This window comes from Dryobates pubescens, chromosome 26, assembly GCF_014839835.1.
Source record: "Dryobates pubescens isolate bDryPub1 chromosome 26, bDryPub1.pri, whole genome shotgun sequence".
NCBI lineage: Eukaryota > Metazoa > Chordata > Aves > Piciformes > Picidae > Dryobates > Dryobates pubescens.
The window spans coordinates 3854080-3876377 of NC_071637.1; the positions used below are offsets into that span (position 1 = coordinate 3854080).

At 54.2% G+C, this 22298-nt stretch overlaps 1 protein-coding gene across 3 annotated transcripts in view; it reads right to left on the minus strand.

Moving 5' to 3' along the window:
- ACSS2 (acyl-CoA synthetase short chain family member 2) overlaps window positions 1–15930 on the minus strand; it is a 35508-nt gene extending 19578 nt beyond the window's left edge. The window contains exons 1-2 of one of the 3 annotated variants that reach the window (XM_054173441.1): window positions 15660–15930; window positions 15186–15381 (exon numbers count right to left, since the gene is read on the minus strand). In XM_054173441.1, coding sequence (XP_054029416.1) covers window positions 15186–15381; window positions 15660–15783 — 320 coding nt within the window. In that variant the 5' untranslated portion in view covers window positions 15784–15930. The remainder of the gene's footprint in view (window positions 1–15185; window positions 15382–15659) is intronic. The other 2 variants (XM_054173440.1, XM_054173439.1) reach the window with 2 other exon arrangements.
- Between the last annotated feature and the right edge of the window lie 6368 nt (window positions 15931–22298).

Genomic DNA, 22298 nt, shown 5'->3' on the forward strand with positions numbered 1-22298 from the left:
ATTTGTGCCTCCAGCCCAGCCTTGCTCATCCCACCTGACACAGGAACAAGGCTGGAGAAAGGAGCCCTCTAAAATCTGGCCTTGACAAAACAGATCACAGGCTCACAGGATGTTAGGGGTTGGAAGGCACCTCTGGAGATCTTTGTGAGTCTAATCCCCTGCCAGAATCCCCCACAGGTCGCACAGGAGCGCATTCAGACTGGGCATGAAAGCCTCCAGAGAAGGAAACTCCACAAGCTCTCTGGGGAGCCTGCTCCACTGCTCTGTGACCCCCAGAGTAAAGAAGTTCTTCCTCATGTTGAGGTGGAACTTCCTTGTGCTGTCACTTACATCCATTACCCCTTGCCCTCTCACAGGCACAAGTGAGGCACAAGTCCCTTCCTTCCTGACACCCAGCCCTCAGATATTTATAGACATTTATTAGATGCCCTCTCAGTCTTCTCCTCTCCAGACTAAGCAGCCCCAGGGCTCTCAGCCTTTCCTCATAAGGCAGTGCCCCAAGCCCTTCCTCATCCTTGTAGCCCTCCATTGCATCCCTGTCCCAGCTGATGCCAAGATGTGAAGTTTGGAGAGATCAGCAGTGCCAGACAACCATTAAAAGGCACCTTTTCATCAGCAAAGCAGGCTCCTATGTGCATGCACTGCTCAGCATGGAAGTGTTCCCAAAGCAGAAGGGTCTCCAGCAGGGGGGTTGAAATGAGTTTGCAAAAATCCTTCCTGAGAACATCTCCTAACAGCAGGACAGGCTGCCCAGCCCTGCCTAACGTCAGCCATCTCCCCCCACTGACATGCACGGCAACAAACACCCAGAGGAGCTCTTGGCAGGCTGGGGAGGGCTGTTGAGTAAAAGGTTTCCCAGCAAGCTCAGCCTCTGCTGGCCCTGCAGCCATCTGCAAACCCTCTTGCCTCATGATGGGGATCAAGAGACAAGCAGCTGTGCAAGGATGGAGCACAGCCTGGGAGGGGCTGGTGGAAGGCTTTCCCAGGATGTCTGGCAGCACTGAGAGAACACTGCTCAGTAAAAGCTGGCAACAGATATCCCAAGGATAAAGGGAAAAGTTATCAGTTTCACAGCACCACCTTCTGAAACCACACTTAACTCTGAGACGTGCACTAAAGCCACCCTAGGATCCTTCCCTCCAGTGCCACACACACAGCAACGAGGCTGGGGAGAGGCCTCGAGCACAAACCCTGTGAGGAGAGGCTGAGGGAGCTGGGGTTGCTTAGCCTGCAGAAGAGGAGGCTCAGGGGAGACCTTCTTGCTCTCTCCAACTCCCTGAAGGGAGGTTGTAGCCAGGAGGGGGTTGGTCTCTTCTCCCAGGCACCCAGCACCAGAACAAGAGGACACAGTCTCAAGCTGTGCCAGGGGAGGTTTAGGCTGGAGGTGAGGAGAAAGTTTTTCCTTGGCCATTGGAATGTGCTGCCCAGGGAGGTGGTGGAGTCCCCATCCCTGGAGGTGTTCAAGAGGGGACTGGATGTGGCACTTGGAGCCATGGCTTAGTTAGTCAGGAGGTGTTGGGTGACAGGTTGGACTGGATGATCTCTGAGGTCTTTTCCAACCTCATTGATTCTATGATTCTGTGAACAGACATATCCCAGCTAACAGGGCTGCTGGGCTCCCCAGTTCAAGAGAGACAGGGAACTACTGGAGAGAGTCCAGCAAGGGCTACAGAGATGCTTAGGGGCCTGGAGCATCACTGTGAAGAGGAAAGGCTGAGAGCCCTGGGGCTGTTGAGCCTGGGGAAGAGTAGCCTGAGAGGGGATCTGCTCAATGCTCAGCAAGAGCTGAAGAGTGGGGGGCAAGAGGATGAAGCCAGACTCTTGTCAGTAGTGTCCAGTAACAGGACAAGGGACAACAGGCAAAAACTGGAACCCAGGAGGTTCCATCTGAACATGAGGAGAAGTTCCTTGGCTGTGAGGGTGCTGGAGCCCTGGAGGAGGAAGCCTGGAGAGGTTGTGGAGTCTCCTTCTCTGGAGAGAATCCAAACCCACCTGGACATTGTGAGCCTGGGCAAGCTGCTCTGGGTGAACCTGCTCCAGCAGGGGGGTTGGACTGGATGATCTCCAGAGGTCCTTTCCAACCCCCACCATGCTGGGATTCTGTGGTTCATTGGCCAACACAAACAAGCAGGTAAGGTCAACGTGCTGGGGTTTGCACAGCCTGAGAGCCAGAGCACTCAGGGGTGACAGCTCTAGAGGAGACAGGTTCACCAGCAGGCCCCAAAGCCCTCTTCCAGGGAAATGTACTCTTGCTTTGCTACCTTTGACAAAACAAGGCAGGTTACAAGTCCCAGAGAGCACCCCAGCCACGGTGCCAGCAGCCATTCCACACTGACCAGCATCTGCTCAGCAGAAAGGGGAATTCTGCTCCTCTATGGCTTTGCCTTTTCCCCACTTGCTTGATCCAGTGCCTGAAAGGGGTCTACAAGAAAGCAGGGAAGGGACTTTTGACAAGGGCTTGTAGTGATAGGATGTGAGGGAATGAATTGAAGCTTGAGAAGGGCAGATTTAGACTGCAGATTGGGAAGAAATTCTCTACAGTGAGGGTGGTGAGACACTGGCACAGGTTGCCCAGGGAGGTTGTGGATGCCTCCTCCCTGTTCAAGGCCAGGCTGGATGAGACCTTAACAAGGTCCCTGTCCATGGCAGGGGGGCTGGAACTAGATGACCTTTAAGGTCCTTTCCAAGCCAAACCATTCTGTGAACCTATGAGTACTGAGTAACCATCAAGTCAAGAGGACACCTCCTTGCTTGAGGCACTTGACAATGCAGAAGAGAAGCACTGAAGCAGTGACAATGCAGCCAGAGAAGAAAACTGAGAGCTTTTCACCTATTTTATATTTAGAGGAAAGCTGTAGACTTTTAAATCAGTAGAGGTTTGGGGTTTTTTAACCCACATGATGACACAGTGTTGCAACAGAGCTCCAGCGCAAGAGCCACGCAGTGGGTCACTGCGTTTGGCTGACCTCAACCAACACTTCCAACCCTGCCAGCCAAAGCCATGGAGGGGAAATGCTGTAGATGTTTACCACAGTAACTCCAGAGGAGCACAGATATTTTTACCTGAGCTTATTTCCAGCACAACAGAGCTGATTCCTTGCCTAAACAATCTGCAGGCAAGCCACGAGACACATCCTGGCCCAAGGTCCTGTAAGTAAAACAGGGCCCAAGGTGCCTGCAGCTGGGAGATGTCCCTTTGGGGCAATGCTGCATCTCAGGATGGAGCAGGCTGCCACACTTCCCAGACCTAGAAACACCAAAAGCCAGGCAGGCTGATTTCAATACCCAGCAAGGCCAGGAAAGGAAGGTTTTAAGCAGATTTTTGGTGGACATTTCACCCTCGTGCCTCAGAAACCTCTACAGGTGATGGCCAGAGGTCCCCTGCTGGACTGCCAGCTTGTTCTGTACAAGCAGCATCTCTGAGAAGATGGTCAGTGGCAACAGGACTGCAAAACAAGCTGCACTGTCAGGAAGCTAGGTGGGAAAAAGTTATGGAATGGAATACTAGAACAGAAGCACAGAATGGCTTTGGTAGGAAAACAGCTTGAAGCCCATCAGGTCCATCCAAGTCTGGTGCTAGACCATGTCCTTCAGCACCACATCTGGACCTCTTGGAAACACCTACAGGGGACCTTGTCCCAGTGTTTGAGAACCCTTTCAGTGAAGAAGTTTCTTCTAATGTCCAACCTAAACCTCCCCCTGGTGCAACTTGGAGGCCATTTCCTCTTGTCTTGTCACTTGGTCCTTGGGAGAAGAGACCAACCCCCACTTCTACAACCTCCTTTCAGGTAGCTGCAGAGAGAAGCAACCAGGAAGGTCACCAATTTCCTTGAGGGATTCCCCTGCAGACAGGAAGGGACTGTGGAAAGGATGGGCTGTGCACTGATGGAGAAGTGCCAGGGGTGGGGATTTCTATCACACCAGGTTTCGACATTGAGCAGCCAAGTGCACAAGTGCAAACAGAGAACTGAAACCCTGCTCCAGCCTGCACAAGAGCCCTGCCACAGAGCCAAAGGCAAACCCCCACCCTGGTGGGAGTTGAGAGGTCTTCACAGAATGGTAGGGGCTGGAAGGGACCTCAGGAGCTGGGGTTGCTTAGCCTGCAGAAGAGGAGACTCAGGGGAGACCTTCTTTCTCTCTACAACTCCCTGAAGGGAGGTTGTAGCCAGGTGGGGGTTGGTCTCTTCTCCCAGGCAACCAGCACCAGAACAAGAGGACACAGTCTCAAGCTGCACCAGGGGAGGTTTAGGCTGGAAGTGAGGAGAAAGTTCTTTACTGAGTTGTTAGCCACTGGAATGTGCTGCCCAGGGAGGTGGTGGAGTCCCCATCCCTGGAGGTGTTCAAGAAAGGCTTGGATGTGGCACTTGGTGCCATGGTTTAGTCAGGAGGTGTTGGGTGACAGCTTGGACTTGATGATCTTTGAGGTCTCTTCCAACCTCATTGATTCTATGAAAAGCTCATCCAGTCCAACCCCCCTGCCAGAGCAGCATCACCTAGAGCAGATCACACAGGAACACATCCAGGCAGGTCTTGAATCTCTCCAGAGAGGCAGACTCCACAGCCCCCCTGGGCAGCCTGCTCCAGGGCTCTGTCACCCTCACAGGGAAAAAACAATTCCTCCTGTTTGCATGGAGCTTCCTCTGCCTCAGCTTCCACTCACCTTGTCAAAGCTCTGGCAATCAATACTGCAGCTCTGGGCACAGAAAGCCCTCCAGGGACACCAAACTGCCCCCAGGGACAATGCAGTGCTTGGCACAGGCAGCCACCCTCCCCTCTTTGCCCCCTGTGGACAGCGCTGCTCAGACCCCACCTGCGTCCTGCCCCCTCCTGCCGCGCACACGGCAGGGACCAGGGGGGAAGGCAGAAGCCATTCAGACAGCTGCAATAAAACAATCAGGTCATCTGGTCCCATGAGCAAAGTGAAGGCTCTGATCTTTCACCAACAGCAGTTCACCAGCCTCTCTGTCCGTGAACCCAGTGTCCACCCCAAGGTTCAGCCCCGCTGCCACCGCTCGCAACAAGCTGGCATTGCAAAAGGCTGCTGCTCCTCCCCACAGCCACCAAAGCACTCCTAAGGCACCTGGAGGTGTCTGCCACACCTGCCACTGTCACAGGAGGCAGGTTCCAGAGATGTGAGAAAATCCAGGGGCTCTTTGTCTGTGCAGGCACAGCCTTTGCTACACCCCCAGGTAGTCCTTGTGCAACCACACACCCAGCACCAGGCGGGAAGGAGGCTTTGGAGCGGGGATGAGACAACACTAAGATAGGGGGGAAGAAGAACTCATTGTGCTCAGTCAACCAAGCCAGGCCCTCTGCCAGAGCAATCAGCAGTGTGAGGAAGAAATGCTAAGTAAGAAACACAGGATGGTTTGGGTTGGAAGGGACCTTAAAGATCACCTTGATCCAACCACCCTGTCAAGGGCAGGGACACTTTCCCCTAGCTCAGGTTGCTCAAGGCCTCATCCAGCCTGGTTCTGAACACTTCCAGAGATGGGGCATCCACATTTTCATCAGGGAACCCATTCCAGTGTCTCACCACCCTCACAGGGAAGAATTTCTTCCTAACATTTAATCTAAACATCTCTCTTCTTTCAGTTTAAAGCTGTTACCTCTCATCCCATTGCTAAACTCCCTCCTGAAGCATCCCTGTGGGCCCCCTTTAAGCACTGCAAGGCCACCACAAGGTCTCCCTGGAGCCTTCTCTTCTCCAGGCTGCACAAACCCAACTCTCTCAGCCTGGCCTCCCCAGCAGTGCTGTGTCCTCCTCTGGCCCTGCTCCAACAGCTCCCTGGCTGTGCTGAGGACTCCAGAGCTGCCCCAGCACTGCAGGTGGGGTCTCAGCAGAGGGGCAGAATCCCCTCCCTGCCGCTGCTGCCCACGCTGCTGGGGATCAGCCCAGGCCATGGTTGGCTCTGGGCTGTGAGCACACAGTGCTGGCTCATCTCCAGCTTTTCACCCACCAGCACCACCCCCAAGGCCTCCTCCAGCAGGCTGGATTTGCACTTGAGATTGCCCCAACCCAGGTGGAAGACCTTGCAAGAACATAAAAGCCACCACAGGTCTCATTTACACAGCACAACTGCACTTCAGCACTGGGATGTTCACAGCAGCTCAACCAAGAAAGCCTCTTAAACTAACACAAAATCCCCTGCTGGGTGAGGATCAGGGTCTGGGATTTCACCTCCAGGAGCAGCCACAGGACCTGGTGTTTATGGAGGGCAATGAGCCTGAGCAGCAGCTCAGTTTCTGACCCTTGCAGGGCCTGCTGCTGGTCCTGAGGAGAGCATGAACAGTGAGGAAGCAAACAGTAAGGCTAAACCAGCTTCAAAGAAAGGCTTCCCTGACTTCCTTGAACATCCTTTAGTGAGAAGCCTCAGGAAGGGGATGTGACAAGAGCCAGGACCCTGCACTCTGTGCCACCTGCCTGGCACTCTGGCAGGTCTGCCAGCAGGACTTCTCAGCAGCTCCAGTGCTTCACCCAGCAGCCTGTACTGACCCCTGCACACACTGCCCCCCTTGCACTGCATCACTAGGGATGCAAGCCTGATGCACTGGTTCCCATGACCCCCTCTATTACCCTCTCCATACAGAATGAGGCTGGCAACCTCCTGGTCCTTGGCACAGGCACCCTTTGCAGTGACACACAGTATACCCTGGCCAGCAGCTCTGCAACTTAACATTCAGGTTCCTGCAGCCCTCTGGGGTGCATGCCACCTGACCCTGGGCACTTAGAGACATCCAACTCATCTGGTCAAACACTTCCTGGATATTCTCTCGTGTTCATAGATCCCTGCCAAGGCTTCAGAGCAAGAGGCTGGGAGCAAACAGCTCCAGCACAGCCCAGATGAAAGCTTCTCTCCTGATTCAAGGCTGCTCTGTTCCCCAGGAGAGCTTCCACAGCCCTCTCCTCGCTGCTCAGCCACACAAGTGCTGTCCCAGTGCCTTCTCCATTTACAGACTTGAGAGAGGAGGAAAGTCCCATTCTGCCTGCAGGAGCACAGGTCACCTGAGCTCAGTCAGACCTACTGCCAGTGCTAATCTTCAGCAATGGAGGCACAAGTCCAGGGGTGCTTCCAAATGGACTGAGGGGACCACAGGCACTGTGCAACCAAGTGGTCCCCACCCTTTAAGGCCTGTCCCCTTCCTTTGTTGCATGGCAGCGCAGAAGAGCATTTGTTAGCTCTGCAAAGAAGGAGCAGGGCTTGAGATCCCCAAAACACCAAACCAACCATCCTCCCCAGCATCTCCCAGCAAGCCAGCATGCATACCTGGCAGGGGTGAGTCCAGCCCTGCTTCCAAGTCAGCCCTCAGAAGGGAAAAACACTTTCAAGTGACCCCATGCCTGTCAGCTGCCTGAGTAACCTGGCACTCAAACCCCCAGCTCACAGCCCACGCTCTGCAAGCCCACAGGAGAGGAGCTGCCTGAAGAGGGCATTTTGCAGCCCTCACAGACTTCATCCCTTGGGCATGACCACTCACCTGGCAGCCATCTGAGAGATTTCAGCAGTAAGAAAGAGGATGCAGGGTGCAGCACACAAGTGCACAGCATAACAAAGGCACTCAGGACAGAGGAACCTCAAGATAGCACAGGAGAGACGTGGCAGATGCCAGGTCTCAGCACACACACATCCAGCCTTTGGAAACAAGATTCAGACCATGATCCCTGTGTTTTCCAGCCCCTCAGGCCAAACCAAGACTCTCCAAATCCTTAGGCATGCAGCACCACGCTGCCCTGGGACAGCACCACCTTCCTATCTCCTCTGCATCCAAGCCCACAGTAGCACAGCCAGAGTGATTAGATGAAATCAGTTAATGGGGAGTGCAGCAAGGCCCTGCTCCAAACAGCTGAAGATGGAGCCTCCACCCACCACAAAGACAAGACAAGGAGCTACACCTGAGAAGAAGTTAGGGCCATGAGGATGAGCAGAGGGCTGGAGCACCTCTCCTGTGAGGACAGGCTGAAGGAGCTGGGGCTGTTTGGTCTGGAGAAAAGAAGGCTCCAAGGTGACCTTGTTGTGGCCTTCCAGTACCTGAAGAGGGCTACAAGAAGGCTGGGGAGGGACTGCTCAGGATCTCAGGTAGTGATAGGACTAGGAGGAATGGAATGAAGCTGGAGGTGGGGAGATTCAGACTGGAGGTGAGGAGGAAGTTCTTCCCCATGAGAGTGGTGAAGCCCTGGAATGGGTTGTCCAGGGAGGTGGTTGGGGCCCCATCCCTGGAGGTGTTTAAGCCCAGGCTGGATGAGGCTCTGGCCAGGCTGATCTAGTGTGGGGTGTCCCTGCCCATGGCAGGGGGGTTGGAACTGGATGATCCTTGTGGTCCCTTCCAACCCTGGCTGATTCTGTAAGTTATGAGCCCCTCCTGGCCCAGTTTGCACTTACTTAGGAGCATCTGAGCACAGCAGCTGTTGGCTCTGCTGCCACAGCACTAACCAGGCTGGGTGGTGACTGTCCCAGAACTGGGAGAAGAGAATCCCACCAAAGGAATGAGGACAGCACACAGCCTGGATGTGCCTGAGCTACAACAGCTACTCCCTTTACTTCTTGTTCCAATAACAGGTTTCTACTGTTATTCCCACTCTTGCACTACCCAACACAGCTCAGAGTCAGAGAGGGCCCCACAAAGCAGGAATGTTCCCCTTTGGAGGCACAGGAAGCAAGATGCTCTACAGCACTCAGGCAGCTGCAGCCAGTTCTGTACATTCCATGCCAGGCTGGAAGAAAGGACAAGAGGAAATGACCTCAAGTTGCACCAGGGGAGGTTTAGGTTGGACATCAGGAACAATTTCTGTCAAGGCCTGGAACAAGCTGCCCAGGGCAGTGGTGGAGTCCCCATCCCTGGAGGGGTTTGAAAGCTGTGTAGATGTGGTGCTGAGGGACATGGTTCAGTGGTAAGCTGGCAGCACTGGGTTAATGGTTGGACTCAGTAATCTTAAATGTGTCTTCCAACCCAAACTACTCTGTGGTCACACAAAATCCACCAGAAGGCAGCCACACTGATGGAAAGTTACAGCTACCACTGTCCTTGAAGGCAGGCACAAGATCCACAGCTTAATAAACTGCAGGGACATTCAGTGCCTTTTATTACCTACCTGAGGTGTCCCTAATTTGCTTAATTTCCAGAAGCAGGCCAGGATACTGTCCAACAAAGCTTCCACAATGATTACTGTCTGCCAGGACCACCAATCTATTGCTTCCCTCTCAGCACCTGCAGCGGGAGGTGGTGGAAGCCTCATGCCTGGGGGTGTTTGCAGCCAGGCTGGATGTGGCTGTGAGCAACCTGCTGTTGTGTGAGGTGTCCCTGCCCATGGCAGGGGGTTGGAACTGGCTGATCCTTGAAGCCCCTTCCAACCCTGACAATTCTGATTCTGTGGCATGGACTGCTGAGGATGCCCCCCCAGGAAGCTCTGCTGATTTTCAGGGCTGAGAGAGGGAGGGACCTCCCCTGTTCCCATGGATAATCAAGGGAAAGGAGCTGCTGTGAGCAGAAATTAAGCACAGGGCAACTTTTCCATAACATTTCCCACTGCTGTAGAGCTTAGTCAGGTTCTTCTACAGAAGTAATCCCTCCCCAGCAGTGATGGGGGAGCAGCAGCGTTGGGTAAGGCTCTTTGGCAGCACCTGCAGCACAGCTCTGCTTGCTGAGGCTGCCTGCAGGCACTGGCCTGCAAGTGTAGCAGTGAAAGAACCTTCCAAATGGTTAATTTTTTTTCTTCTTTAAACAAAGTGTGAGATTTAGGGCTGTGGCTTCACTACCAGAGCAGTGTTGAAAGAGGCTGCTTCACTGGAAGCATGGCAAATCACCCAGGAAGTTACCAAAGAAGTGATGAGTCACTTTGGCACAGGACACTCCAAGGTCCTGAAGGCAGTGGGAGCAGCAGAGCTGACTGCAAGGTGCTGGCTACAGTTCAGCACCTCTGAAAGTCAGGATGTCAACAGCCAGCAGCCTCAGCTCCAGCATCTGTGCACACACCACACTGGCACCTGAGAAAGAATCCAAAGGGAAAACCAAACAGTGCTGATCTGTATGATGGAGGCCAAGCACCTTGCTCTCAGCAGCTTAAGGCCAGATCATTTTCAGAGCATGGGTTGGAAGGAACCTTAAAGTACATCTAGCTCCAACCCCACTGCCCTGGGGATGTTTCTGTTAGCAAACAGAAGAGGTCCAGACCTTCACAACAGAAATGCAACTGCTTCAACTGGCTCCATTTTTGATTCTGGGATGTTCCAGAATGAAGCAGCTCCTCCATGGCCAGGAACAACCACCAGACTGAGGGCCACCAGTAGCCCACCAGGACTCCAGGAACCATCTGGTTCACAGAATCACAGGGGCTGGAAGGGACCTCTGGAGATCATTGAGTCCAACCACCTTGCCAAGGCAGGTTCACCTAAAGAAGATTACACAGGACCATATTCAGGTGGGTTTTGGAGTGTCTCTAGAGCTGGAGGCTCCACAACCTGTCTGGGAAGCCTGTTTCATCACCCTTAAATTCAAGAAGTTCCTCCTCATGTTTAGATGGAGCTTCTGATGCTCAGGCTCCTGCCAGTTACCCCTTGTCCTGTCCCTGGGCACCACTGAACAAAGATTGGTTCATTCTTTGTCCATCTCATCCCATTTGACCCCAGCAGGTCATTCACACTGAACTAGTGCTTGACAATCTGGATCCCTGCTGGAAGGCTGCTGTCCCAAACCTACCTCCAGAAGTGCTCTGGATCCATTTTGGTGGTGGTTTTGGTGTGGGGTTGGTTTGTTTGTTGGGAGTTTTTATTGACATGCTCTAGAGCTGTTGGCTTTCTCCTTCCAGAAAGCTTTACTGGAAGAAACCTCACAGCAACCACCCCTTAAATCCTTCATTACATTTAATTAATCCAAACAGCAAACCTTCTGCATCTCATCTTTGCACATCATGGTTGTTCTAAGCCCAGCATGGGAACCATGGGCAGCTAAGTCCTTTGTTTAAGCAAAGCCCCAATAAGCTCTGGCAGCCTTCACTGTCTTTGTTTCTCTGTTCCAGGTGTGTTCTTTCCTGTGCAAGTGCAAGAAAGCAGAACAGTGACACAGTCTCCCAAAGATGGCAGAAACCAGTAGCCCCCTCCTAAGTTCAAACACCTTGCCTTATAGGAAGGCTAAAATTAGTGTGCAAAGCTCTACCTCCTGCCCCTGGTTCCACCAGGCCTGCAGCTAGGGTGACTGACTTGAGGGGAAAAAAGGAAAGGCAAGAGCCAGCAGTGTGCTTTTGTGGCCAGGAAGGCAAATGGCCTTCTGGGGTGCAGTAAGAAGAGTGTGACCAGCAGGCTGAGGGAGGAAGGTTCTCCTCCTCCTCTACTCTGCCCTAGTGGTGCCACATATGGAGTATTGTGTCCAGATCTGGGCTCACCAGTCCAAGAGAGACTGGGAACTACTGGAGAGAGTCCAGCAGAGGCTGCAAGGACGTTGAGGGGCCTGGAGCATCTCTGTGAGGAGGAAAGGCTGAGAGACCTGGGGCTGTTTAGCCTGGAAAAGAGCAGCCTGAGAAGGACTCTTCAGTGCTGATCAATAGCTAAAGGGTGGGGCCAGACTCTGGCCAGGGATGGGCACAAATTGGAACCCAGGAGGCTCTGTCCAAATGTGAGAAAAATCTTTACTGTGAGGGTGCCAGAACTCTGGAGCAGGCTGCTCAAAGAGTTTGTGGAGCCTCCTTCTCTGGAGAGATTCCAAACCCCTCTGCACCTTGTGATCCTGGGAAACCTGCTGTGGGTGTCCCTGCTTTTTGGCAGGAGGGTTGGAATAGATGATCCCCAGAGCTCCCTTCCAACCCCTTCCATACTGGGATTCTGTAACTTAGTCCTTCAGCTATGCAAAGGTTACAGAGCAGGCTTCATCCAGCTACCTTCAATTGAAGGGAGTTCTATAAGAGGTGATGTTCTTTTTTAACTCCCCCTGGTTACACTTTCACCTCCCCAGGCTGCCCAGGATGATGTTTATAGGAGATGACTATTAGCAGGCACCTCAGCACAGGAGTGAGGGTTTGTCCATGCAGGGCAGACCTGGCTACAGCATGGTGAAGGCACACTGTGCTCCTGCTCTCCTTAACAATACCCACCAGAGAAAGTCCTCAGCACTGCTTCAAGTCCCCTGCAGCTACCTTAGTGCCCCAGTTACTTTATCCAGTGAATCCCTGGAAGTTTAAGACCAGGCTGGATGGGGCTCTGAGCAACCTGGTCTAGTGTGAGGTGTCCCTGCCCATGGCAGGGGGTTGGAACTGGATGATCCCAGAACCATAGGGTTAGAAGGGACCGCAGAGATCATCTAGTTCCAACCCCCCTCTGCCATGAGCTCACCATGATCCTTGAGGTCCCTTCCAACCCTGGCAATTCTATGCTTCTATGCTGCCTGCAAGGTCCAGGGAAGCCCTGGTAGGCACCTACCTGCACAGCAACTTCAGCTTCTCCATGCAATTATGAAACAGATTTCACTTTTGAGTGCAGCACTTCAACAGAAACATTTCCTGGAGCTACTCTTCCTTTTTAGGCCACAGCAGCAACACCAAGAAGAGAAAGAGGAATCAAACAAGCAGCAGAAAGAGAAATACTTGCAATGGTCACCAGCAGCGAGAGAGAGCAGCGCGGAGCAGGCTGCAGGGAGCACGCAGGCCTTTCCTACTCGCTCACCAGGGTCACTCTCAACTACAGCCCTCACAGCACCAAGAGGATGACACCATAACTGTGTAGGTCACAAGCTCTACAGCATGAAGCAATCCCTTGTACTGCCCTTTGTGCTGAAAGAGCAACTCCATGTGGCTTGGGATCAGAACCTCCGAGTGGAGCCAAGTTGGGCAGCCTGGTGTTAGGAACCACCAGAGCAGCTTGGCCGTAACAGATGCAAACTCCTTCCTGTCCATGCAAAACCAGAGGCAGCCACTGCAAGAGCCACACAGCAGCTCTGAACTTTGTCAGGACACACCTCAGGGAGACCAGTAATGCCTCCAAGTATTATTTATTTGTGTCCTAATATCTGTTCTCCAAAAGCAAAGACCACAGTCAGAGCTCCCTCGGAGCTGGGCAGTCACTGACACCTTGGTTTAAGCTCAGCATCTTTTCCCGTCTCACAGGCTATAAACTTGCCCAGAAGCAAGTGGCCAAGGTATCTGAAGAAAACCCAAGATTTTCCCAGGAATCCTCTTCAGCTTTCAGAGGCTCTCATTTCTTTCCTGAGCTTTCCTACAGCGTGGCAAGCCTCAAGTGGTTTAGGGAAGCAGGTTTGTTCTATAGTGTTGAACACAACATGAGAAGGGCCAAGGCAGCAGCAGTTCCATTTTGTTCCTGAAGAAAGGCAGGTGTCCAGAGAGCTGCTCCTGCAAGAGTGACTTTACAAGTCACAGCCCTTAGCCTCACTTCCTCAAGACCTCAGTGCCACAAGTTCACCAGTCAGCACCACACAGTGTGCCCCTTTCACCCCTCCCACCAGCATTCCCAGCTGACAGCTCCAGACAGCTCAGTGCCAGGTCACTTGGGACAGGACCGTGCTAGGAGAGTTCATCCCAAAATAGGCAGGAAAAAACCTGTTTGCTAAGGAGGAAGAGACACCTTGGTTTCCAGCACTGAACACCAGGACTGCCAGACACCCACCATTTGAATACCCACTGCGAGTTTTGCTCACAAATAGCCCCATGAAGGCTGCCAGAATCACTAAGAGGAGAAACCTGCACCAAGCCCAAACGAAAGCCGTAGGCTGCTGCCTAGCTGTCACCCAGAGATTTATGTGCAAGCACAATAATGCACCCACTCCCTCCACAAAACCCAGTGCAGCTGCCAAATGGCTCTGTTTGCTGGCACACCTTCACCTGAATGAGTTTACAAAGGAGTTTTCATTCAGAGGCTGCAGTCATTTTACAGCTGAGTGCGTTAGAGAAGGTATTTGCCTAGCAGGGAAGTAAATACTTCCCACATTTCACCTGTCTCTTACCACTATGATTATTTATTAGGCAGCAAGTGATAATTCTTCTACTGAAGCAGCAGCTTCATGGCTTGAAACTCAAGTATGAATCCAGTCAGAACTACACCAGTATAAAGATGTTCCTTTCTGTAGTGGGCTAGCCCCTAGTCACCAGGTGACTGGACACACACACACACACACACCCCCCCTTCAGCTGCACAAAATCACTCAAAGCAGCAGAGCTGTCCACCACTCTGCTGCAGGGCATCCCCATAACCCAACTAGTCACTGTAACCCTCACAAGTGGGACATCTAATTGTGCTTCTGTACCACCACATACAGTCACAGCCACACAAAAGAAATGCCAGGTCATGGGACACAGCAGAACACAGGTGGGCAAGGCACTGTGCCCAGGCTAGGGACACAGCTGTGGGGCCAGCTGAGCCAGTTCCTCAGTGGAGCATGAGTTCTGGACCTCACCCTTCACCAGGGAAACATCATTGGCACCAACACGAAAATTTCAAGCTTCATGTGGCTTTCACCACTAGGAACTGCTCTGGCAATAAATACACAAACATCCTTCAGACAGGCCTGGAAGTTAACTTTGCTTCCCAGAGGTAACAGACAGAAGCCAGCCTTGCTGAAGGCATCATGGAAAATACACACCCTCAAGAGCAAGGAACCAATACACAAGCCGAGGGTTTGGGAGAACCTTTCTGCCACAGGAGAGGAAACTTGCCAGAGCCACAAAACATGAAGAGATCTGGGGTTTATCAGCTTTTACTGGTGGATGTTAACTCTTCCTCAGCCCATGCCTCCCTCCTTCTGCCAGCTCCTTCACTAGGGAATTGTGGCACCTCCCTCAATGTCATTTAGCAGGTACCACTGCAAGGGCAGAGCTAGAAGCCAGGAGCTCCACGCTGCTGTGCTGAGCTACTCCAGGCCATCCCAGAATGGGCTGAGAAGCTCCACTCAGCAGCTCCTCTCGAATGCAGAAAAAGCAAACACCTGCTGTCCCTATGCAAACATTAGAGCCTCTCAGTTTTTACCATGTTTCAATCACCTCACAGTACAAATCACAGAGCCATTTAGGTTAGAAGAGATCTTTGAGATCATTGAGTCCACTGTCAGGTCACCATTAACCCTGTCCCTCAGCACCACACCTGCATGGCTTTTCAGTCCTTCCAGGGATGGTGACAAGTCAACACTCTTTGCACACTTCAGCATGACCCTTTCACACCTTCTGCACCACAACAAAGCCAGAAATTTACCAGTAAAAAGCAATTTTGTCGCCAAGTTGCTTCTCGTTGACATTTCTGTCCAGGAGGTTGTAGCAGATGTTGGTGGTCGCCCCTTTCATCCACTCGATGAAGATCTTTCCCTTGGTCACATCGAAGTTGTACTTCAGAAAGGGTCCCGTGGGCTGAGTCTTCCAGTAGAACTCTTTAGCAATGTCACCCCAAAACTCTGCAAAGGCAACGGCCAGAGCTCATGACTGAGGAAGGATGAGGAAGGCAATGCTTTAAAGAGCAAAAGAAGCAGCCCCCCTATCCCTACACCCCACGCCTCTGGGGTTCGCCGCGGCCCCAACACCCTGCCAGCCCCTCCTGCCCACCCGGCACCCCCAGCCCCGCTGCCTGCCAGCAGTCCCCCGGAGGAACCGCTCCGCGTCAGCCTCCCCGGCCCCGCCGCGGCCCTGCCCGGGGGCAGCGGGCAAGGAGGGGGCTACCGCCAGCGGCCCTCACCGTGCGGCTCCTCCACGGAGCGCTGGTAGAGACGCTGGTAGTGGGACAGCGACGCGACGTGTGCCGCCGGCAGCAGCTCGGGCCGCGGCCGGTACAGCCGGGCCTGCTCCTCGGGCAGCACCATGGCTGGGCGCCGGCAGCTCTGGGCGGGTGGGCGGCCGCCGAGCCCGCTTCAAAGCGGCGCGGAGCCGGGGGCGGGGACGGCGGCGGAACGCCCTGACGGCGGCGGCAGGCGAGGCGGAGGGCAGCGCCGCCCCGCAGCTCCGGAGCTCGGCCGTCCGCCGCGCCGGGTGCCGCCGAGCCTGGCCGCCAGCCCCGGGGCGGGGCCGCGCCGCGGGGGGCCGGGCGGCGGCGGGGCGGTGCTGTCAGCCATGTCACCCCGGCAGCCGTGCCCCCCGGCAGCCATCTTTCCCCACCCCCGCCTGCCGTGCCCCCTCTGTCAGCCCTGTCCGCGGCCGGCTGCTCTGCGCCGCTCGGCCGCCTCGCCTCTGCCGCCCCCATTAGCGGTGACTCCCCACCGGCTGTTTCGCCCCCACGTATCTGCAGTGTTCCCCTGTCAGCCGTGCCCTTCCCGACGGCGCTGTCCCGGGTCAGCCGTAGCTGTCCCTGATGTCAGCGGTTTCTCCCCTCAGCCATGTCACGCCTCTCCCCCGCTGGTGGTGCCTCTCTCTGACAGCCACGGCCCCTGCCAGCTCCTCCAGCAGCGCTCTTCCCCTCCCTTAGAATCAGAGAATTGTCAGGGCTGGAAGAGACCTCAAGGCTCAGCCAGTTCCAAGCCCCTGCCATGGGCAGGGACACCTCACACCACAGCAGGTTGCTCACAGCCACCTCCAGCCTGGCTGCAAACACCTCCAGGCAGGAGGCTTCCACCACCTCCCTGGGCAACCTGTGCCAGGCTCTCACCACCCTCATGGGCAACAACTTCTTCCTAACACTCAAGCTGAATCTCCCCACTTCCAGTTTTGCTCCATCCCCCCCAGTCCTATCCCTCCCTGACACCCTCAAAAGTCAAGACAAGAACGTCTCCTCAGAGCCTCCTCCTCTCCAGCCTGCACAACCCCAACTCCCTCAGCCTGTCTCCAGAGCAGAGCAGCTCCAGCCCTCTGCTCCTCCTTGTGGCCCTTCTCTGGACACCTTCCAGCACCTCCAGATCCTTCCTGGAACAGAGGCTCCAGAACTGGACACAGTGCTCCAGGTGTGGTCTCAGCAGAGCAGAGTAGAGCTGAAGAATCACCTCCTTGGCCCTGCTGGCTCTGCTTCTCTTGATGCAGCCCAGGCTCTGGTTGGCTTTCTGGGCTGCAAGTGCTCACTGCTGGCTCCTGTTGAGCTTCTCATCCACCAGCACCCCCAAGTCCCCCCAGCCCACATCCACCCATCATCAGCTGTCTCCCCCGCTGATTTCGCTACCCCTTCAGCCATGTCTCCCCCATCAGCAACACCCTCACCACTGCCTGGCAGCTGCTATGGATGAGATCCTCCTTCAGCAGCCTCAAAACAGCCTCAGAGGCCATGGCCACACTTGATGCCTGGCTCCCTGCATAAAACCACCTTTATTTTGGTTCACAACACTCCAGCTGCCCAGCACTGGCTGGCTGGGTGAGTAAAATGAGCCACATAGCTTCACTGAGCACCTTTCCTCCCTGCAAAAATGTTACAGATCTTGTGTGGTTAGTGAGAAATTAAGCTCTTCTTTTTTTCCCCCACCAAGAAGGCAGCCAAATGCTTGACCAGGGGCCCAGAATGATCACAGGGTGTCAGCCCGTGGGGACAGCAAAACTTCAACCAGACAAGGTTGGAGCAGAAGGTTGGAGCCAAGGGACCAGTCTGAATCCATGAGTCTCTGTCCGTAGAAGCAGGAGCTGCCTGTGGTGGTATTGCTCACAGCAGGCTCACTGTCAGCTCAGTCCTTGACATTTGCTGTGCTGAGCTGCATTGCCCTGATGGCATTGCTGAGGTAGTTGCTGAAACCTTGGGAGTCTCTTCTGCACTGGGGAACAGCACCTCTTTGAGTGACTCTCTGCTGCATCCAGGTTGCTACTTGTTGTGGAGCCACAGGCAGTTTTTGTGGCAGTTTGGGCTGGGGCCAAAGAGCACTCAAGAGACAAAAGTCCACAACCTTGAACTTGGCACAGTATTCCTCAGGCTGGAGAGCAGTGGTCTGGTGTTAGTGAGCAGGCACAGCCTACAGCAGTATCTATTTGGTGTTTTCCTGGATGCATTACCTTGTTGTATGCTGCAGGAGATGCAAACCTGTGGACTGGTGAATGTAATATCTGCCACTCCATGCAACATCCTCATGACCAAAGAGGACAGAAACAGTTCTACAGGCAAAAGTGGCTGGTGCTGGTGTCTATTTTCTACTAAGGATGCCCCCTAGTTTTGAAGGGCACTCCTGTGCTGCAGTTCCCTGCTCTGGTGTTAGTCTGCTGGCCGCCCACACTGCTCAAGGGCTGTGTTTTTTGGCTCCATTTGGAAGAACATAGGTGGTTTCCTCCAAGATGAAAGCTAGGAGTAGTTCAGATGACACCTCCCTCCATGGGCTGTATCCTGTGGACACACTCCAGAGATGCTCTCTGCACCTCTCCAACATGGGCTCAGCAGGCTCCAAGTCGGTCAGCCACCCTCACACCACCATGAAGCAAAGCTTCTGCAGCCATAAGGTGTAAAAATCGCTGTCCTGGAAAGCTGCAGCACAGCCTCATTGTGTTCATCTCATTAACAAATCACAGGAAGGAATAGTTTGACCTTAGGGTGCAGAGACTCAGAAAACCACATGGATGGAGGTGAAGTCTCCAGCACAAGTCCACACCCCTCCAGATGCCCAGTTTTTACACATTCCCTGCTGGACTTTCAGCCTGGGACCACCGGTCCCCAGGCCCAGGCTTGCTCTGTGGGCAGACACAGTAGAGATACAGCCAAAGAGGTATGGCCCTGCACCAGTCAGCACTGTGCTTACCATCATGATCCCTCTTACAACAAGGCATTTTTAAAGAAAAGTCTCAGCTCAGCCACTGAGGCTACTGGGCAGGGATGTTTTTGAAGCTCCCCAGGGGCTATGAGAGTTGTACTCCTCCAGCACTCCCCTTGGAGTCATGACACAGCCCCCTGAGCTTTGGGGTACACTTGGCAACCCCAAGTGGAAGTCACACTGATGATCTCCTGAGAAGCAGGACAAACCCAGCACATCTAAAAGTCCTTCAGAAGCCACCTCACATGGAAACATTTTCCATTTCAAGTTGCCAACCCTTAGTTTTAACAGCCTCTGTCTCCAGGGTGCAGGGCTGAACAGCTCACTGACAAATCTTCTGCCCCTCCCTACATGCCAGGCAGGGGCCTGAAAATCACCCCACTGCTGGGAAAGGGCTTTGTCACTCTGCCAGTCACAGGACAGGTGCCCCAGAGCCAACAAAGAGGTGGTTTGCAGAGCTGGGAGGTACTCTCTGGTTTCCTTCTCATTGGCCTTTTGCTCTCAGTGATTTGTCCAGCTGAAATTCCCCACCAGACTCAGTGACAGCATGATTTCTCTCCAGCAACTGGTTCCTGCTGTGGGCAGGACATACTGAGCCATGAGGCCAGGGCAGCACCATGTCCTATCAGCCATCCTTCACTCAGCACTGTCCAGTACGGGCTGCAGCCGCCAAGGAGTTTTGTTGTTGTGTTTCAACTGCCCACAGCTGTGGCCCAGGAAGCTGCTGGATGGGGAGCAGCTGTCTCACCTCTCACAATGCACCTGCAAAGCAGAAAACTCAGTCACAGAATCACAGCATGTTAGAGGTTGTCCACCCCCCCTGCCAAAAGCAGGATCCCCCAGGGTAGTCTGCACAGGAATGCATCCAGGCTGGCTTTGAAAGTCTCCGGAGAAGGAGACTCCACAACCTCTCTGGGCAGCCTGCTCCGGTGCTCCTCACCCTCACTGCAAAGAAGTTTCTCCTCATGTTGAAGTGAAACTTTGTATGTTCAAGTTTGTATCCGTTGCTCCTTGTCTGATTACTGTGCACCATTGAACAGAGCTTGGCCACATCCACTTGACACCCACCCCTCTGGTATTGATAGGCATTGATCACATCTGCCCTCAGTCTTCTCTTCTTCAGACTAAACAGCCCCAGGGCTCAGTCTCTCTTCGAGCGGGAGATGCTCAAGTCCCCTTGTAGCTCTCCCTTGGACTCTCTCCAGCAGATCCCTGTCTCTTGATTTGGGGAGGCCCAAACTGGACACAGTACTCCAGGTGTGGTCTCACCAGGGCAGAGTAGAGGGGGAGAAGGACCTCTCCAGACCTGCTGGACACACTTTCCTGGATGTGTTTTCCCATGCTCTCTCCTCTTGCTGGAGTCCAGCAACCCTCTTGGCAACTGTGTACAGGGCTGAGACCCATGTAGTTGGTACACACACACACCTTTGGCACAGCCCTTCTCACACTTTCACTTCAGTGGTCCACAACTGGACCACTGAATGAGGGGCAGAATAAAAAGGACTGGAAGGAATGCCAGGTGACACCAGCAAACACTCCTGGGACGTGTAGAGCATGTGTGAGAGAGGGAGCTGGGTGGAAAACTGATGGCAAGGGTCAGCCTGTGGCCCAGGCAGTGCTGGCAAAGGGATGTGCTCAGGGTCAGAGATATTACTAAGGGCCTGTGGAGCTCGTGGGCCTGGCAGGTACCTGTGCTGGCCCTAGACTGGGAGGTGAGCAAGCAGCAGGGCTGCCAGCAGAGAGCTGCAGGCTGGTGGGGCTGGTGCTGCAGCTCCAACGTGCCTGGCAGGGACAGAAGGGAAGGCGCCGTGCAGCACCATGGCCACTCCTGGGCTATGTCCCTGGCATCCCCCTTCTCCCACCCACACTGCCACCCTGTGGACTGAAGCAGTGGATCCTGGGCACAGCGAGGCCACAGTGAGCCAGAGGAGATGGTGTGGGAGGATGTGACTGGGCTGTGGGTCTCCCCGCGGGGGTTTTCGCTGCTGATTTTCAGGACATGGCCATGCTGGGCAGCCCTTTGCTTGTGCTGAATGAATCAGCACACGGCAGCAATGGGGTTAACCACCGAATCACACACCTCTCCCCACTGATGACACTCCTGCTGGCTGCTGGCTGCAGAGGAAGCTAATCAGCAGCCCGCTACCAGCCTTGCAGTCCTGCTGGGAGTTATCAGCTCCTTTGTTTGTGGATGTAAGGGCTCAATACCAATATGGCTCTGGGTTCCAGCACATGCCAGCCCCACAGCCCTTTGGCTCAAGCATTCTCCTTCCCCCACCAGCCATCTGCTCCCAGATCGCAGGGTATCAGGGGCTGTTAAACCAGGCCAGGCTGTGCTGAACACAACCATCAAGCCTGAGCTCTTTCCTTCCTGCCTCTGCTGTCACTGGGAGTGAGCCCCCCGCATTTCAGGCTGTATTAACCTTCCAAGAGCAGCTGCTGAACATCAGAACCTGGCAATTTAGCCCTCTGCAGAGTACAGACAATATATTCATCATAATTTTGCATGTAAATGAGCTAGTAAGGCAATCAGGGTTACAAATCAAACCCAGGAGACGCGTTAGTGCTGTTTGCCTGAGCTTTTTGGAGCCATCTCGTCACCAAAACAATGTTTGTCTCCTCGATGGGGCCAATTAACGTTATAAAGACGCACTCTCCTCTCCCAGCAGCTCCTTTTGTTTACTTGGGCTCTGCTGCCGGCTGCTGTTCTCACTCTGCAAGAGGGGGCCAGGTCCGTAAAAGATGTGGTGGAAGCCCAGGCTGCAGAGGAAGGAAAACTGGGTGCAGGGAGAGGTGGCACCTTCAGCAGCAGCAGCGTGTTGGAGGGCTTCGAGAACTGCCTTCCCCACGTCACTTCGTAGCTGTCCGCAGGCTTCGGAGGGTATCCTCGCACAGCCGTAAAGGCAGCCACCTTCCTTTGTCCCTGTGCTGCGGAGCAGTAGGAGCGAGCCGCAGCTCCCGGCTCCGGGACTGCGCAGCACAGGCGCACACAGCCTGCCCTCTGCCGCTCAGCTGCCAGCCTTGCGGCTCTGCTGTGCCCTGCTCTGCACTGCCAGCCCCGCAGGGTCACAGAACCGTGGAATCGTTTGGGTTGGAAGAGACCTTTAGGGTTATCTAGTCTAAGCATGAAGCCATGTCCCTCTGCACCACATCTCCACGGCTTTTCAAACCCCCCAGGGATGGCTCTTCCAACACTGCCCTGGCCAGCCTGTTCCAGCGCTTGACAACCCTTTTGGGGAAGAAACTGTTCCTCATGTCTGAGCTAAACCTTCTTTTGTGTACCTTGAGGCCATTTCCTCTTGTCCCATCACTTGTTACTTGGGAGGAGATACCAACACCCACCTGGCTCAGGTAGTTGTAGAGAGCAATGAGGTCTCCCCTCTTCTGCAAACTAAACAACCTCACTTCCCTCCGCTGCTCCTCACCAGCCCTCTTCTCCAGACCCTTCACCAGCTTCATTGCCCTTCTCTGGACCTGTTCCAGCACCTCCATGTCCTTCTAGTCAGAGACCCAAACCTGAACCCAGTGTTTGAGGATCTGGCCCAGAGCCTGGCCATCTGCTGTGAACACCTGTCGCACCTTGCAGCACCATGGGCTGTGGTGAATGGCCGTGGTGAATGGGTGACTTGTCTGGGAGCTGCCTCCAGTTTCAGATTCAGCCACATGTGCAC